Source organism: Sinocyclocheilus grahami, unplaced genomic scaffold, assembly GCF_001515645.1.
Source record: "Sinocyclocheilus grahami isolate Dianchi unplaced genomic scaffold, SAMN03320097.WGS_v1.1 scaffold5.1, whole genome shotgun sequence".
Classification (NCBI taxonomy): domain Eukaryota; kingdom Metazoa; phylum Chordata; class Actinopteri; order Cypriniformes; family Cyprinidae; genus Sinocyclocheilus; species Sinocyclocheilus grahami.
In genome coordinates, this window is record NW_015505184.1 from 4,941,273 (window position 1) to 4,960,709 (window position 19,437).

Sequence of the window (19,437 nt, forward strand, 5' to 3'; positions counted from 1 at the left end):
TGTCGCTTGGGAAATCAAAATGACGGTGCAGTGGATGGAAATGTACAGATTAAGGGGCGGTAATATTATAATGAGATCCCTTTGCAACGTCACTAGGGGAGTTAAATCAGATGCGCTCGTTTTTTCAGACGCTTGCAGAAAAAGGCTTACCAAAACAAAGTTATTGGGTTAATCTTTTTCACATTTCCTTGGTTGGTAGATGCACCGGGAACCTGATTATAGTACTTAAAACCTGGAAAAGTCAGATTTTCATGATTAATTGATTATTGCCCTGATGGTGGAAATGGGAATTTTCACTGCTCTAGCTCTTTTCTTAAAGCCACTTTCTAATTTGTGAAGCTCAATTATCTTTTTCTGCACATCAGAAATATATTCTGTTTTTTTCTCATTGTGATGGGTGATTCATTTGGAATTTGGCCTTTGTTTTCCCTCCTATTTATATTTCTGTGAAACAGGAAGCCATGGCTGGATAATTTCATGTTCATAATCCCCCTGGTGTGCTCAAAATTGTGAATATGAATGGGAATATATTTCAGATATATTTTACTCATAAGAATTTCTAGGGGTACCAGTAATTGTGTCCAACATGTATTTGAGAAAAAAACATTTATTTCATAATGATATTTCCCCACATTTATAATTTTTATTCTCCAATGAAAGATTTGATTTTTTTAAATAAAAGATCAAAAGGATTAACAATGCAGATTTATTTTCACAGCCTTCCTTGATCATATTTACCAAGGGTACCAACAATTCTGACCATGTGTGTATATATAATGTATACACACACACACACACACATTGGTTCTGATTATCATGTTTATCACGCTGAAATCATGCGTTTTAAACCATACTAGTTCAAACTTCTGATATACGGTTTTCTGAGTGCACACATCTGAAGCACACGGACAGAAAGCAGCTGTCACAGCATGTGAGTACTAAACTAAGTTCTCATTCACACACAAGTTTACGTTAAAAACACACACGAGTTACAAAAACAGTCGGTTATGTCTGTGAAAGTAAACAATTGGGAAATAAATTGCATGTTTATTTTAGATCTGTGTGGCAGCAGCAATATACAGTAAATAAATCAATAAATCCACTGCTCTGTTCCTCTGAGGCTGGGATTCTAAACAGTGTTCTGTGCTCGTCAGTGCAGCCAAAGACAGAACAGTTAGCATGTTTTGCTCAAACTTTTGCAATGGCATTAGAACTAGTACACCTTTGTCGCTTGGGAAATCAAAATGACGGTGCAGTGGATGGAAATGTACAGATTAAGGGGCGGTAATATTATAATGAGATCCCTTTGCAACGTCACTAGGGGAGTTAAATCAGATGCGCTCGTTTTTTCAGACGCTTGCAGAAAAAGGCTTACCAAAACAAAGTTATTGGGTTAATCTTTTTCACATTTCCTTGGTTGGTAGATGCACCGGGAACCTGATTATAGTACTTAAAACCTGGAAAAGTCAGATTTTCATGATTAATTGATTATTGCCCTGATGGTGGAAATGGGAATTTTCACTGCTCTAGCTCTTTTCTTAAAGCCACTTTCTAATTTGTGAAGCTCAATTATCTTTTTCTGCACATCAGAAATATATTCTGTTTTTTTCTCATTGTGATGGGTGATTCATTTGGAATTTGGCCTTTGTTTTCCCTCCTATTTATATTTCTGTGAAACAGGAAGCCATGGCTGGATAATTTCATGTTCATAATCCCCCTGGTGTGCTCAAAATTGTGAATATGAATGGGAATATATTTCAGATATATTTTACTCATAAGAATTTCTAGGGGTACCAGTAATTGTGTCCAACATGTATTTGAGAAAAAAACATTTATTTCATAATGATATTTCCCCACATTTATAATTTTTATTCTCCAATGAAAGATTTGATTTTTTTAAATAAAAGATCAAAAGGATTAACAATGCAGATTTATTTTCACAGCCTTCCTTGATCATATTTACCAAGGGTACCAACAATTCTGACCATGTGTGTATATATAATGTATACACACACACACACACACACACACACACACACACATACACACAAAATAACTAAATTTATCCAAATTATCTTGTAAACCTTTACCTATCCTTGGTTCTTAATATTTTGTTTTGCCTCCTTGAGCATCAATGACTGTCTGTAGTCTTTTGTTATAGTTGTGTACGGGTCCCTGGTTTACCCTAAAGCTGCTCACTGTTCTTAAAAATCCTTCCATGTACTGTAAATTCTTTAGTTTCCTTGCATGCTCTGCATTTGACTTCATCCCCAGACTAGCTTTAATGATTCTGAAATCCAGCTTTGCCACTGAGGACATTTGAGAGACTCATGCAACATTCACCAACAGCTGCCAAAAGCCAATGATGCTCAAGCAGACAACACCAAGGGTACATTACATTTTAGACTCAGAAATGTGTAAATTATAAGTTTAATCATGACAACTCTCTGAAAATTTTAGCATGGTGATGGATATGACAATGTTAATGTATTTGGTCTTGGCGGAATAGATCTGCTACGCTGCTGCTGCTGAATTGCTGCTGCTGTTGGTTATTGCTGTAGTTGTAGATTATTGCTGCTGCTGCTGCAAGCAAGTACAGGAACTTGCTACTGCCAATGCATACGGCGATACGGTGCCGTGAGTATTTAAGACATACTGCTGCTGGACAAATAGCATATAAAATAACCCCCCAACAAAGCTGGAAGAAGAAAACAAAAATAATTAAATATGTATGCTGCTGCTATACAATAATATGCTTAAAATCCTATAGGCAGAAGAAATATAAAAGGTAACCGGAGAGCCGTAGGACCGTGTGTTTGCTATCTATGTGAGCCTGGGCTGGCTTTGCCGAATGGATTAACGCTAGTGAACTATTGCTGTGTGTACCTGATCGGTTGACCAGATAGCTTAAACTAGTAAGCTGAGTTAAAAGTGTTTCTGTGCTAATGAAGCCCAGATGAATTAACTAGTGGCTTAACAATGTGAACTTGGGTGCTGTACCCTTAGGTTTATTTAACTAATGACCTAAATAACTAAGTGTGTCTGAGCCAATAGCTCAAACTTACCTAGGTAGAAATGCGCACTGTGTCGTTACAAACAGGTATCACACGGTACAGGTGCATCTCAATAAATTAGAATGTCGTGGAAAAGTTCATTTATTTCAGTAAATCAACTCAAATTGTGAAACTCGTGTATTAAATTAATTCAATGCACACAGACTGAAGTAGTTTAAGTCTTTGGCTCTTTTAATTGTGATGATTTTGGCTCACATTTAACAAAAACCCACCAATTAACTATCTCAACAAATTAGAATATGGTGACATGCCAATCAGCTAATCAACTCAAAACACCTGCAAAGGTTTCCTGAGCCTTCAAAATGGTCTCTCAGTTTGGTTCACTAGGCTACACAATCATGGGGAAGACTGCTGATCTGACAGTTGTCCAGAAGACAATCATTGACACCCTTCACAAGGAGGGTAAGCCACAAACATTAATTGCCAAAGAAGCTGGCTGTTCACAGAGTGCTGTATCCAAGCATGTTAAATGAAAGTTGAGTGGAAGGAAAAAGTGTGAAAGAAAAAGATGCACAACCAACCGAGAAAACCGCAGCCTTATGAGGATTGTCAAGCAAAATCAATTCAAGAATTTGAGTGAACTTCACAAGGAATGGACTGAGGCTGAGGTCAAGGCGTAACCGGAGAGCCGTAGGACCGTGTGTTTGCTATCTATGTGAGCCTGGGCTGGCTTTGCCGAATGGATTAACGCTAGTGAACTATTGCTGTGTGTACCTGATCGGTTGACCAGATAGCTTAAACTAGTAAGCTGAGTTAAAAGTGTTTCTGTGCTAATGAAGCCCAGATGAATTAACTAGTGGCTTAACAATGTGAACTTGGGTGCTGTACCCTTAGGTTTATTTAACTAATGACCTAAATAACTAAGTGTGTCTGAGCCAATAGCTCAAACTTACCTAGGTAGAAATGCGCACTGTGTCGTTACAAACAGGTATCACACGGTACAGGTGCATCTCAATAAATTAGAATGTCGTGGAAAAGTTCATTTATTTCAGTAATTCAACTCAAATTGGAGATTGTCGGGCAGCCTGAGCAAATATTTTCAAATTTGTCATTCAAGAGTTGTATTTTTTTTCTCTCCCCCATTAACGTTCATCAACGTTACTGCAATGGAAATACTTACCTTTAACTTATTAATAAGCTAACAAACAATTTGGCGAAAAAATAAATCACTGAACACCTTGTAGCTGTGGTGTCATATGCCCAGGATTAATTCTGCCTCAAAAGCAGCTGCTCATTTATTTTTGATCATTTAAAATATTTATATTGCATATTAAGAACAATAATGTTTGCATTGTATGAACACATCATTGCTAAAGGCATGGCTCGTTCCAAGATGGTCTTGAGCAGGACACTACAGTGACTATATTTAAATGCAGTTGCTTTTACATTAATTGTGTCCGAATTCAAATTCGCTACATAGAAATGCTGTGTATGCTGCTGCTGAGAAAAATCTCGATGACTGAATGCCTATGCAAGCTGCTGCTACTGCACATGAGACTGAACTGCTGAGAGATCCATAAATTAGGTATAAGTAGCAAGGCGAATGCCTATTTTACTCTAACACGGTGTCTACGCATGAGCTTTACACACAAGCGTAAAGAGGTGTGTTCGACTTGAAGATTGATCGGTCTATGACATCAAAGTACGGCGAGAGAAAGCATAAGGAGACGTCCGCTCTCTTATAGCTCTCGCAGTACTTTGATGGCACACACCGTCTAAGCTGTATGTGTGTGTATTTATATATACATTATAAATATACACAGTATACACAAAGGGCTTAAGTATCAGGAACTAAACGAGGATAATCAGGGGAACACAGGTGAATCAAATGAACACAATCAGACATGGGAGAAACTGGGTCTCTGGGAGCACAAGGGGAGCAAAACAAACACACTGACAGTCCATGGGCACATTGAAATTACTCAAACAGTAACAGTGTTACGGTGCATTTCATTACTTCGACCTTAAAGGGGTCATATGATGTGATTTCAATTTTTCCTTTCTCTTTGGAGTGTTACAAGCTCTTGGTGCATAAAGAAGATCTGTTGAGTTGCAAAGACTAAAGTCTCAAATCCAAAGAGATATTCTTTATAAAAGTTAAGAGTCAGCCACACCTACCTAAAACGGCTCGTTCTAACACTTCCCCACATGTCTACGTCGCTATGTGAGAAGATTTGCATAACGCAGCCCAAATGTTCACGCAAAGAAAGAAGGCGTAACTTTTATTCTCGCTGTAGTATTGTTGTTGTCGCCGCCATGTCGTGAAGGTGCTGTGTGTTTCAAAACTACTTTGTTTGGCCTTCCAAAAGAGGACGATATCTGCTTCGTCATGCCTGGAGCTGATCCGTGCTGGTTGCTGAGGAAATACAACAACTTTGCGCTGTGGATCGCCGGATCGGCTTTCACCATGGACGAAGTGGAGTCCAGCCCGGGGGCGTCACATGTGGTTGCCGAAAGCCTCCTTCGTCGAATCCGCCGGCCACGCCATTCTCAAGCCCACCGCCTCTGCTCACTCTAGCCCCCGGCCTCTGCTCACTCTAGGCTGCCGTGTGTGACGCTGTGTTTCATTGTGAAAGCGAAACTACTTTGTTTGGCTTTCCAAAAATGGACACGACTAGAAATCAGTGGTTAAGTTGTATTTACAACACTGTTCCAGAACACTTCAACCCAAATATTCAGATGTGTGCACATTTTATGGAGGACTGTTTACTGATCCTGGTAGAGTAGACTACAATGCCGGCTGTTCTGACTCGAAGACTGTAAGTACTATTCTTATTTATTTATTTAAAGTCTGTCTAAAGCAGTGGTTCTCAAATTGTAGGGCACGCCCGCCAGGGGGGCGCACGAGTATTGCGGGGGGGGGGCACGGGCCATCAGCAGACAAAGAAAAGAAATAAAACAGTAAACAGCCAAAGGATGTAAGTTAGAATTGGAGATGGATCGGTTTGTGAAAGGGAAGAGAAAAGCCATAGATGAAGTCGCACAGACCCCGGCAGGTGCTGGTCATTCAAAAGCTAAATGCAGAAAATATGACGAGGCATATCTTGCTCTCGGCTTCACTCACCGCGTCTATACCGGATGCTACACATGTCGCGTAGCGCTGCAACAGCTCTACACTGGACACGACAAAGCAACCGCTGCAAATCATTTTAACTTTGTGTCAGTATGTCATAAATAGAACATAAATAGAATATGTTCTATTTAAATCGAAACAAGCGTGTATATTATATATTGGTACATAGGCAATATATATTAGGGTCCTGCGAATCTTTAGTAATTTCGATTCAAGTCCATTTTAAACTGCTATTAATAATTTGCTAATAACGCAATCTGATTCTATGGATACTGCTGCTATGCTCCATGAAAGTACTAGAATTTCTGTAGCCCATCCATGCATTATCACTGAAATTTCATGCAACTACCAAGTACTTTCTGCTGCCCCTGCTATATTAGCAATAATAATTGGTTGCTATGCAGACTGCTGCTAATGTTATTTCTAACATTGCATCTTAATTTGCTATGCCATTCTGCTGCTATTAAATTAGCTAAAAATTGCGATCGGAATAGCTATGCATACTGCTGCTACAGCTGCACGAAGGTACTTAGAATTACTAAGAATCTTTATTAAATAATGAAACGCAAACAAATAATTAATATAATGAAATAATGAAAATAATGAATTGAAGAATTCACAAAATCTCTGTACACCCTGTTAAATAAATGAAGTAATATAAGCCTATTTCAATTTTAAGAGTTACTTACCCCATGTGTTATCACTGAAATTTCATGCAACCAGATACTTTCTGCTGTTATAAACAACAGTTATAATTTGACTTGATTTGCTATACCTACTGCAATTAACAATTCGCTAATAACGCAATCTGAATTCAATGATACTGCTGCTACACTCCATGAAAATACTATAATTGCTGTAAGCCCAACTGAATACACAAATAGAAAATTCCAGTTTAAAAGTGTCCTGTTATTAGCTACATTGTACATGAGCTACTGATTGGAAATAATTTATTATTAGTAGTATCGTTATATTTTAAAACAAATTCATGATTATCTTTAAACTATCACTAAATATGACTTTCATTATAAACTCTTCATTATCACTGAACCAAGGTAATGATTGAAATAGAGATGTGGCCCCTTTAAGAACGGGCACTCACTCTTCTGAGCGCATTGCAATGCGGCACGAGTACAAGTATGAGCGGGTATATTATTTTCTGCTGCTCATTAAGTTGTTATGGTTAAACAGGTAAGGCTGCTGACAGGATGACGTTTATGAAAGACAGTTATACGGGTTCACCTTGACTTAAATTGTGAACAACTGAAACGCCAACTGCAAACCGACCCCACTAGTGAGGTGTGCATCTGAAAGCGATCCGTTCACGGTTAATGTAGAAATGAATGCCCACAGAAGATATCAAAAGCATTGGAGATTTCGGGCAAATAAGGTAATCCCCAATTCACTTTACTGTTCTAAATCTGCGATGCTTGATGTTCTATTCTCACATACATGAACTAGGAAAACTGCTTGCTGCTGCTGCTAATGCTACTGCTGTTATATGAACAAGACATGCTTAGTAATTACTCCTCACGCGAATAACCTGCACGTAGTTTTACAACTTGTATGTTTTCTAGTTTAAAAATGTAAATCTGACGAACGCAATAATCCAATGAATCAGAGTGAAGACTGTTTACTTATCTTAGCTGTTTAGTTTCAGAGAACTCTGAAAGCGCACTGCAGGAATCTCTAGTGAATGCTAGCCAGCCATATAAATGCAAGACAGTAAGCTCATTGGCTGCATATGCAGCATGAACCAATCAGCTTGTGCCAAATCGTTTAACTCTCTGAATATCATCAGTTACATTAACAAAACATCAGTCTGCGTTTCATAACGAAACTATATATTTATCTCGCTTTTTTTTACATTTTACCAATGATACACATTGCACAGATACTGGACGAGACATGAAGACTCTATATAGACACTGTCAGTTTAGCTGAACTCACCCTGATGACTTCTGGCGTTTGTTGAATGAGAAGTGTTGAGCCCGTGTCCCTTACAGAATGCTACTGCTGTTATATGAACAAGACATGCTTAGTAATTACTCCTCACGCGAATAACCTGCACGTAGTTTTACAACTTGTATGTTTTCTAGTTTAAAAATGTAAATCTGACGAACGCAATAATCCAATGAATCAGAGTGAAGACTGTTTACTTATCTTAGCTGTTTAGTTTCAGAGAACTCTGAAAGCGCACTGCAGGAATCTCTAGTGAATGCTAGCCAGCCATATAAATGCAAGACAGTAAGCTCATTGGCTGCATATGCAGCATGAACCAATCAGCTTGTGCCAAATCGTTTAACTCTCTGAATATCATCAGTTACATTAACAAAACATCAGTCTGCGTTTCATAACGAAACTATATATTTATCTCGCTTTTTTTTACATTTTACCAATGATACACATTGCACAGATACTGGACGAGACATGAAGACTCTATATAGACACTGTCAGTTTAGCTGAACTCACCCTGATGACTTCTGGCGTTTGTTGAATGAGAAGTGTTGAGCCCGTGTCCCTTACAGTAGAAGCAGGGGTTTGTACAGCAGGAGGTGCACTTAAGGGTGTTGGGGCAGGTGTGCATTTAGGTGTTTGTGCTGGTGTAGATGCAGTCTCAGGCTGAGGTACAGGCAGCGGGAGTGGAGCCACTTCTGCTTTGGTGCTGGCCAGCGTGTCCTGAAGAAGACGCATGACCTCTCGCTCCTTAGACTGAGTTCCTCTCCCAGCTCCACTCTCCACCAGCTCCTGAGCAAAGCTCTCAATGCTCTCAAGAATCCTGAGAAGCAGAGCTCCATCATCTTCTTCGGTGGCCTCAACCCCTATCTCAGAGGGCTTGGTCATCAAGGGTCCAGACACACCTGCCACTGGTAGATCTTTAGCCACAGAGTTACCAATCAAATGCTGGGGTGAGCCTGTCTGCTGGGCACAGTTTTTAAGTTTAGGGGGCAGTGGAGGCTCCTTTTGCATGTTCTGGGAAAGACACTCCAGGTCCATGAGCAATTTATCAATGTCATCGGATCCCCCTTTATTAACGTGTGTGGTTGATCTAGGGAACAGCCTGGAATCTGTGCTTTTTGGCAAGTACATCTGGTTGACCATCGAGTCGTTTTTAGGCTTGAACACAGTTCCATTTCTACTAAGTTCATGGAGTTTATCTGAAACACCACCACTAGGCTCAGAGTAGCCAGTGGGTCTTTTGGAGAACAATCTGGACTCCGAAATACTACAGCTGTGCTTCCCATCCCCTTTAACTGCCCTGTCCGGCATCCTTCCCAAATCCGAATCCTCCTCCTCGATATACAGAGCCTCCATGGCATCCTTACAGAGGCTTTCGCTACTGCTAGACAAGAGAGAGTTTGTGGAAGAAAATGTGTCCGGTCGGCTGGTTGAGACTGTGTGGTGGCAGATATAAGGTGCTGAACCGCTACTGGCCGAAGGCAAGCTGCCATGCGAGAACCCATTAGTTGATGGAGGTGTACGTGCTGACAAACCAGAGGGTTTCACATTGCTTGCAAGATCCCTAGAGCCTTCTAGAGGTTCTGGCTGGGAGGGTTTCAGTCGAGGCTTTGTGGGCGGAGGAGATTGAACAACGTCCTCATAGCGCGGAGGCTGCTCATTGCCAAAGATGGGGGAGAAAGGGATTTGTTGCAGCCCGTGTATGCTGTTGACTAGTTCGGCAAGCTCACTGTGCTCCTGCCTCACACTTTGCCCCTGTTCCAGCTCAAGAGGAAGCCTCTTCAGGTAGTTGGATAGACGAGCCATCACATTTTTATAAATGACTTCAGGGTTCCCAGAGTCATCGCTGCTTCCACCCATCGACTTCCTTTTGATGCACTGTTTGATGATGTCCGTGCACTTCTTCAGATCTTCCGAGCACTTAAGGAGAATGTCCAGACAGGCTTTAATGTCTTCTCCTGAGGCACTGCTGTCTGCCTTGGTCTTCTCCAGTATGCGGGTAATTAGGTTCTCCTCGGTGAGGCTGTTCAGGTAGAGCGTGGCCACATTGTTTAAGTTCTGCTCTAGGGATGCACTGCGACTTAGCTTCTGCTCTTCGAGAACAGATTTCTGAAACAGGCCGAATGGAGGACAGTTCTCATCATTGCCTGTGAACTGGCCATAGATGATGTCTAGATCAGTGGACCTCCTGCTGAAGGAGTCCGGCCTAACCTTACGGCCCTTTCTGAAAGTCACATGGCTGGAAGAGTATTTGATTTTCTCAAATGAAAACTCCTTAATTTTTCCACTGGCAAGGTTGATAGCTTCCCCTGTAATATCCTTGAGGCTTGCTGAGCTTTGGATGGCAGATCCTTTCTTAACTCTGGGAACGACCTGGTGGTAGTCATCGCAGAAAGCACCAGGTCCGGTGTTGCCATTCTCCATTGTTTTGGACTCATGAAGGCCGATGGGCCGGTCAGAGCAGGTTCTAGATATGGGGGTGTCAAGAAGTTCGGCACAAGTGCTGCGGTGAGCCACTGTGCAGTTCAGTCCATGTTTTAGTGCACCACAGGGCCCATTACAGTAGTGTACAGTGTGCTGGACACGACGGTCAATCACAACGCTGTTATAACAGTTAATACTGCTGACCACAATGCGATAGGTAGCAGCCATGGTCTTTGTTTGTTCATAAATCCAAAAGTCTGCTTTGTAATATATGCAAGCCACCTAAAAACAATAAATGCTATGTAGACACAATTATATAAAAACGTCAAATTATATAAATCCTAAAAAGCAAATAAAAGTTGCTTTGCATCAACTGCTGCTTTAGCTGATTCCAAGGAAAAAAAGGATTTCCATATCAATCCTTCACCGTTGACCCATAGTTAAAGGGAAGTTACACTGTAACATTAAGCAGCAAAACTATCCATTCCTTAGCATGGGCCCCGATGGCCTAATGATAGGCCTGTGTGCAGCGCTCCAGATCATCCCCCCTTTGGACAGCTGAGGCCTGTGGACATAAAGAAGTCCTCTGGCTCCGTCTCCAAAGCCACAGCCACAGCATACAGCCCACCTGGTGACAGCCTTCCGCTGATGTGTTCAGCAGATGTTCAATCCTCTCTCTCTATCTTGCTTTCCCGGCTAGAATCAGATGTTCAAGAATCCAATGTGAAAGCCACCTGTGAGTAAAAAGACAAAAGTGGGTTAAGGGGAGAGAGAAAGTACTTTTTTCAGATCAATTGAAATACAGTACCAATCTCTGAGACCCTAGGTTTTGCTAGTGCCATCCTTGAGAACAACACTTAATTTACAGCCTCTATCCAAGTAGTCTACAACCACATACATGTTGCTCTTCTTCAGGAAACACAAGGAAAACGATAAAAGGAAGCTTCTGCTTCTGAGTGAAATATTACATACTAATGTATTTGGTAGATGATGTTCTTCACAGCGACATACACTGCATTCAATGTACAGTTTTTACAATACAAGTGAAGAACATCTTTAATGTTTTTTTAAAAGTGAACACTGCAGATTTTAGACTATCTTTGGTTAACAACTCTCTTCGTTAGATTATAAGCATCTTACACTTTTAATGTTTCTTTGGTACAGCTAAACCAAAATAACTTGATGTTGAAAAGATCAAAGCACCTACTACAAGCCGGTACTGAACCACAAACTATGTCTTTCAAACAAATATAAACCAAAAAAAATAAAACAACATGCTGTAATGTCTAATGCTGGCATGTGGTTATAAAAAATACCTAAGCCTCAGGTATCTTAGGTCTCCTGACTTATCAAATGCAGTCCTTAAGCCATCTTCAAAGAGGCCCACAACAGTGGAAGCTGTTAAAGAGCTAGTGATTAAACTTAAAGTGCACAGACACACTATTAGCATTCTTTGACAACACACCGCACTCTGCCTCTCTTCCCTATAAAGTGAGTTTACTCAAGAGCAAGCAATTCAAATACACAAATGCCATAATTGAACAGTTGTAGTTGTACCTTAGGTGTAATACTGAATCATTCCTCAGGCAAGGAACTTTTTTTCCTGTAGTGCTCTGATGACACATTTTTGTACTGTATTATTGGAGACCAGCACTAATCAACAACAACTTGCACAAGAGCAGTTTTCCTGCTTCCATGTGCTACTAAAGATATTGTAAACTTAACAGCACTAAAGCAGTTTACACAAACATTTAAATTTGTCTCAGTGTAAATAGAGCCTTTTACGTATTATCATATTGCATTAGGTCTCTCTGATGATTATTATGTCAACAGATGAGTCATTGTGAGACTGGAGACAAATTTATTTCAATGCATATAAAAGAATGAGCTCATTATTAGCATGTCTCAATCGAAAATGTTCTCCACGGCCAAAGCACACGCTCCTTTATTCTCCAATTCATTTTCTTTTTCCCTCTTGCTTTTATTTCTCACTCCTTCTGGCCCTATTGTTTTTCTTCCATTTTTTTCTTCCTCACACAGCAGGCTTCATTAAAGCCTTGTCTTCTCTGTGTCTCAGCAGAGCAACAGCAGAGAACAAGTCTCCAGGATTTCAACCACAATCTTACCTCATATAAACTCTGACTATAGCCATGCATGGAAGCATTTATAGCATTATAATCTGCATTCACAATTTAAACTCATAAATGCATTACACGTCTGCATTTCCTCACAGTATTGGAACAATGGTCTCTGGTACTAGAGAGGAGGCACCTAGAAAAACATCCAGAGAGTGAGATTTACAGGGACAACCAACACCCTCCATATTCTGTGTGGAGACACGGTTCACAATTGACTGGTCTTGCTTGCCCAGCCAGTTACACTAAAAGCTGGTGGCGCCTGTGAGAACCTTACAATGACAGCAACTGCCTTTTACAACAAGACAAGGAAATACAAAGTATCAAATGCATTAACAGTCAGCCAGCTTCAGGATGCCAGGATTTACTTCTGGGGGTCATGAAACCTGTACAGTTTTCCCCTTTTCAGTAATATGTATGTCTTTGAGAGGAAATTACATTTCCTGAATGCCCCTTTCCTGCCGTAAGTTGAGAGAAACTCCCATGGTATGAAATACAAGAAGCAATGGACATCTCCAACAGGTCACATGAAACTAAATTCTTTAATACTTCGGGTGTTCAGATTTATTTATAAAACAGTTATAATCGTGGCTCTCAACCCAGGAGCTGGGGCCCAATAGGGGGGTCTCAGTAAACTTTGAAGTAGGGCTGTCAATTAAATTTGAGTACTTGATTATAAAAAATCCTTGATTGCATTTTGCCCAAGACGATTAACCGGCAAAATATCAGAAGTGGCGCATTCCATGGACGAGAATCCATGAAAAGCATTATTAGACTGTTTTCTAAGGCTACACGGAATATTAAAACCATTCAAAAAGACAAATTTCTTTCAATGCATATAAAAGAATGAGCTCATTATTAGCATGTCTCAATCGAAAATGTTCTCCACGGCCAAAGCACACGCTCCTTTATTCTCCAATTCATTTTCTTTTTCCCTCTTGCTTTTATTTCTCACTCCTTCTGGCCCTATTGTTTTTCTTCCATTTTTTTCTTCCTCACACAGCAGGCTTCATTAAAGCCTTGTCTTCTCTGTGTCTCAGCAGAGCAACAGCAGAGAACAAGTCTCCAGGATTTCAACCACAATCTTACCTCATATAAACTCTGACTATAGCCATGCATGGAAGCATTTATAGCATTATAATCTGCATTCACAATTTAAACTCATAAATGCATTACACGTCTGCATTTCCTCACAGTATTGGAACAATGGTCTCTGGTACTAGAGAGGAGGCACCTAGAAAAACATCCAGAGAGTGAGATTTACAGGGACAACCAACACCCTCCATATTCTGTGTGGAGACACGGTTCACAATTGACTGGTCTTGCTTGCCCAGCCAGTTACACTAAAAGCTGGTGGCGCCTGTGAGAACCTTACAATGACAGCAACTGCCTTTTACAACAAGACAAGGAAATACAAAGTATCAAATGCATTAACAGTCAGCCAGCTTCAGGATGCCAGGATTTACTTCTGGGGGTCATGAAACCTGTACAGTTTTCCCCTTTTCAGTAATATGTATGTCTTTGAGAGGAAATTACATTTCCTGAATGCCCCTTTCCTGCCGTAAGTTGAGAGAAACTCCCATGGTATGAAATACAAGAAGCAATGGACATCTCCAACAGGTCACATGAAACTAAATTCTTTAATACTTCGGGTGTTCAGATTTATTTATAAAACAGTTATAATCGTGGCTCTCAACCCAGGAGCTGGGGCCCAATAGGGGGGTCTCAGTAAACTTTGAAGTAGGGCTGTCAATTAAATTTGAGTACTTGATTATAAAAAATCCTTGATTGCATTTTGCCCAAGACGATTAACCGGCAAAATATCAGAAGTGGCGCATTCCATGGACGAGAATCCATGAAAAGCATTATTAGACTGTTTTCTAAGGCTACACGGAATATTAAAACCATTCAAAAATCATAAAGCATATCGTTATTGTGAACTCACAAAGTCTGCCATTCAATTAAATAAATATATGCACTGCGAGTTTAATATGCACTTTATGTATATGTGTGCGGTTAAGTGCATCTCATTTGAACCAATAATTGTTATTGGCTTATTGCTATTATTATGTATTTTAAGTTAAAGTTTATTATTCGCGTTAGGGCTGTGCAATTAATCGAAAAACTGTTTCGATTTCGATTTTGGCCTCCAACGATTATGAAAATACAACAATCGAGATAAAACGATTATTGCGTCCCATTCTGCCCCCTTTTCCAGCGCTGCGTTTTCGTTCCTCCATAAAAGCCCAGTTTCAGGTGCAAATTAGTAAAATCATGTAACATGACCTTTGCAAAATGGGACAGGCTTGATTTATAGAAGTATATTTATTCATGTTTTTAAAAGCGTGAAAGAGAACTTGCACTGCTCCTCAGGAAGATATATGTGCTCAGAGATGGAACAGAATACGAAAATGTAAAGTCATCTTTTAGCTCAATGTGTGCGCCTAAACGATCAAATACACGCAAAAATGTTGTCAAAATGCGGCACTTAGTGGTTATTCATTTATACCTTCGTCGGTCATGTAATAAATGAACATAAAGAGTTGAGAATGAAAATAGGCGTGTAACGGTAAATTGGATCCAACTGTGTGCTTAATATTAATCAAACAACAAAAGACAAATTCAAAATCACACATGGCTCTTGAGTGAAGGACTTTTGTAGCTTTAATGAAAAACAAAAAAAAGTTTAATTCTTACAGTGAAGACTACGCTGTTTAGCCCACGAGACGCGCAGTTGCTGCGTTATGCATTCAAAATATTAGAGAAGCAGCCAGAGACTCACCGTGCCTTCAAAAAAATCCAACTGAAGTGTGTGGACCAAAAAAGGTTACCCAAAGATGAAGAGCTTGAAAAGAGTCTGCACATTCAAACATTAAAGCATCACAAGCGAGATGGGAACGATATATGCAATTTACTGAATAAAACAAGGCAAACATTTCGGTCACATGTTGACCATTTTCAATGCCAAGCTAACAGTGTTAGAACTAGAAACCATCTTAATTAAAGGAATCACATAATTAAAGAGATCACATGATCAATCAGGACACACACAGAGAAAAAAAAAAGAAAAAAGGGGGGGGCACAATGTGTGTATAAGTAGAGCAATGGATAATTTACATCAAATTAGAGAACAATGGTTGTCTGTTGGAGTTAACAAAAGTACTGTTCATAAAAAACAAGACAATTGAAGTTCTTCATTTAATCCCTTTGGATATACACAGTCCATATAATAGATCCACTTAGCTTCACATTGTAACAGTCTTTTGTTAGAATCACCACCTCTTCTTGAACTGATCAATCTCTGAATACCTGTTAATCTCATGTCACTACGTTTATGGTCAGCATCCACAAAATGTCTGGCTACAGGAGAATGAATGTCCATCCTTCTAATAGAGCTAAAGTATGGTCATCAACACAAACATAAGTGGCCAAGAAACTGATCTTGTTCAAACTTAACTTTAATTAAGATGGTTTCTAGTTCTAACACTGTTAGCTTGGCAATGAAAATGGTCAACATGTGACCGAAACGTTTGCCTTGTTTTATTCAGTAAATTGCAAATATCGTTCCCATCTCGCTTGTGATGCTTTAATGTTTGAATGTGCGGACTCTTTTCAAGCTCTTCATCTTTGGGTAACCTTTTTTGGTCCACGCACTTCAGTTGGATTTTTTTGAAGGCGCGGTGAGTCTCTGGCTGCTTCTCTGATACTTTGTTTTTCTCACCTGCTACCACCTTAGCAATTAAGGTTAACTATGTCCTCTATAAGCGAGATTAACAGCCTCACTCAATCTAAGGCAGTTACTTATGCATTTACTGAACAAGAAATTGAGAAGATTCTGATAAATCAATGATGATTTTTGCAACAAATGGTGTGAAATTTTGAATAAGGCCTCTCTCGACCTCACTGTCTTGGTCATTGATTTTATGAGTAAGGAACTTGACAACACTTGTCAACAGATTGTTGAACTCAAGGATAGTATTAAGAGTCTGCACAATCCTGCGTTTTTACATTCCCTGGAGAGTGAACTTCAATAATCAGTTGAAAAATATAAAAATGAGCTGCAGAAAATTAAAGTGAAAAAATACAGAAGAGATGCCCTGGATTACCGGGATGACAAATTATATCCCTGGCGTAATCCACCCATTGATGTTACCAGGCATAGGCGCAAGTCAGTGCATTTTTGAAATATACCTTCCACCTCATACCTTGGCAGCTCATCCGAGGCTTTGAACTCATCTGAATATCCCACAGATTCTGAACCTGATTTTTTATTCGACACTCACAAACCCAAGTATTCACTAAGGAGAAGAAAACCCGTAGAGGCAGATGAGGGAGGGGCAAAGATAAAGAAAAGGATCACCAGATAAGGACAGAGGAGAATTTAATTTTCAATCTCACTGATCATGTTCTGTCTGAGTCTGAAGAGAATATTTTAAACAAAGGGTTATCTTTTGTCCCTACCACACATACGAACCCTTTCAGACTCAAAGTGGAATTGTACAAATTTTTTTGTTCTTTAAAATGTAGGTACTTTTTTGACAAGAACCCTACACCCCCCGCAATAGGAAGGGTTTATACTCCTTTTAAAACAAAGAGCACCTTCTGCCCCCCTACATCTAATGCATCGATTGACACCTTTGTAAAGCTGGTTGAGAGGGATATTGATGATCTTCTCCACCAAAGAAGACCACTGGTGTCCAACTGCACCCAGGGTGAACTACAAGCTCTCCATTCTCTGCAGAAAATGAACAAAGCTGTGGTTAAGCCTGCAGATAAAGGGGGTGGCATTGTTTTAATACCCAGTGAATCTTACGATCAGGAAGTGCAACTCCAAATGAATAATGATGAATTCTATGTTAAGTTGAATGTGGATCCTACTCAATCCTTTAAGAAAGAAATTGATGGATTCCTTACATCAGCTTTCAGCAATCAAATGATTACAGAAACAGAACTGCAGTTCTTAACATGCAAATATCCAGTGAGGCCTGTTTTGTATGTGTTGCCTAAAGTACACAACACACTTCAAAATCCCCCAGGACATCCAATCGTCAGTTGTATAGGATCTCTCACTGAACCTCTATCAATTTTTATTGACCACTACCTCAGACCAATTGTTGCTGAACAGCCTTCATATTTGAGAGACACAAGTGACTTTATTGATCAGCTTAAATCAGTGAAGGTGGACAGATACATAAAATTAGTGACTCTGGATGTAGTCAGTTTGTATACTAATATTCCCCATCTTGTGGGTCTTGACGCAATGAGACATTTCTTGGATTTAAGAAGTGACCTTACACCTTCCACACAACTTCTTGTTGATATGGCAGAACTTGTATTGACTAAGAACAATTTTTTATACAATAAAGAGTTCTATCTACAGAAGAATGGCACAGCAATGGGAGCGGCTTTTGCACCAGATTATGCATGCTGTTTCATGTCATTTTTGGAGCAGGAATACATCTACAAAAATAATCCTTTTTTGCCTTATCTTATTTTTTTATAAATGTAAATTGATGGACATTTTTTTATTTTGGACAGAGGAGAGTCAATTTCTTCGAATCAAGAGGATTTGCACAAACACTGATGATTTTGAGGTGGAATGCGATAAGATGTACGAACAGTTTCTTCTTAGAGGATATCCTGATAAATGGCTTAAGCAAGCAATTGAAAAGGTAAAATCTACACCAGTTAAATCAAAATCCAAGACATCTCAAAGACCTCTTTATATGTGTTGTACAACTTTCACTGTTCATAGTCAGACATAAAAGTCTATCATCAATAAACACTGGCATGTTCTGAGAGCTGATGATATCGGTTACAGAATCTTCAAGGAGCCTCCCCTTTTTTCATATTATAGGGGACGTAACATAAGAGATAATTTAGTCAGTTCGGATACCTTCATTAAGGAGAACAAATATGTGACTTTGGATCATTCCACTGGCTTCTTCCCATGCAGGATTTGTTCAGTTTGTGAAAATGCAATTAAAACGGATTCTTTCACTAGCACCACCACTCAGAAAACATTCAAAATTAGAGAGACTATCACTTGTTCATCGTCTTTAGTTATTTATCTTATTTCATGCCCATGTGGTCTACAGTATATTGGCAAGACTAATCGTCAATTAAAGACCCGTATCAACGAGCACAGGAGCTCTATTAGAAGGATGGACATTCATTCTCCTGTAGCCAGACATTTTGTGGATGCTGACCATAAACTTAGTAATATGAGATTTACAGGTATTCAGAGATTGATCAGTTCAAGAAGAGGTGGTGATTCTAACAAAAGACTGTTACAATGTGAAGCTAAGTGGATCTATTATATGGACTGTGTATATCCGAAGGGATTAAATGAAGAACTTCAATTGTCTTGTTTTTTATGAAGAGTACTTTTGTTAACTCCAACAGACAACCATTGTTCTCTAATTTGATGTAAATTATCCATTGCTCTACTTATACACACATTGTGCCCCCCCTTTTTTTTCTTTTCTTTTTTTTCTTTTTTTTTCTCTGTGTGTGTCCTGATTGATCATGTGATCTCTTTAATTATCATGTGATTCCTTAAATTAAGATGGCTTCTAGTTCTAACACTGTTAGCTTGGCATTGAAAATGGTCAACATGTGACCAAAACGTTTGCCTTGTTTTATTCAGTAAATTGCACATATCGTTCCCATCTCGCTTGTGATGCTTTAATGTTTGAATGTGCGGACTCTTTTCGAGCTCTTCAAAATATTAGAGAAATATAGAAGCTCAATGCGGAGAAGATCTTGATTA

The 19,437-nt window shown here is 39.5% G+C and overlaps 1 protein-coding gene across 1 annotated transcript in view; it reads right to left on the reverse strand.

Annotated features, from left to right (window-relative positions):
• Nucleotides 1-8,527: 8,527 nt before the first annotated feature.
• The window catches only part of LOC107584952 (serine/threonine-protein phosphatase 2A regulatory subunit B'' subunit alpha-like), a 65,238-nt gene continuing 54,328 nt past the window's right edge, over nucleotides 8,528-19,437 (reverse strand). The window contains exon 3 of the mRNA XM_016271733.1: nucleotides 8,528-11,264. Within this exon, the coding sequence (XP_016127219.1) occupies nucleotides 8,587-10,758 (2,172 nt within the window). The 5' untranslated portion in view covers nucleotides 10,759-11,264 and the 3' untranslated portion in view covers nucleotides 8,528-8,586. The remainder of the gene's footprint in view (nucleotides 11,265-19,437) is intronic.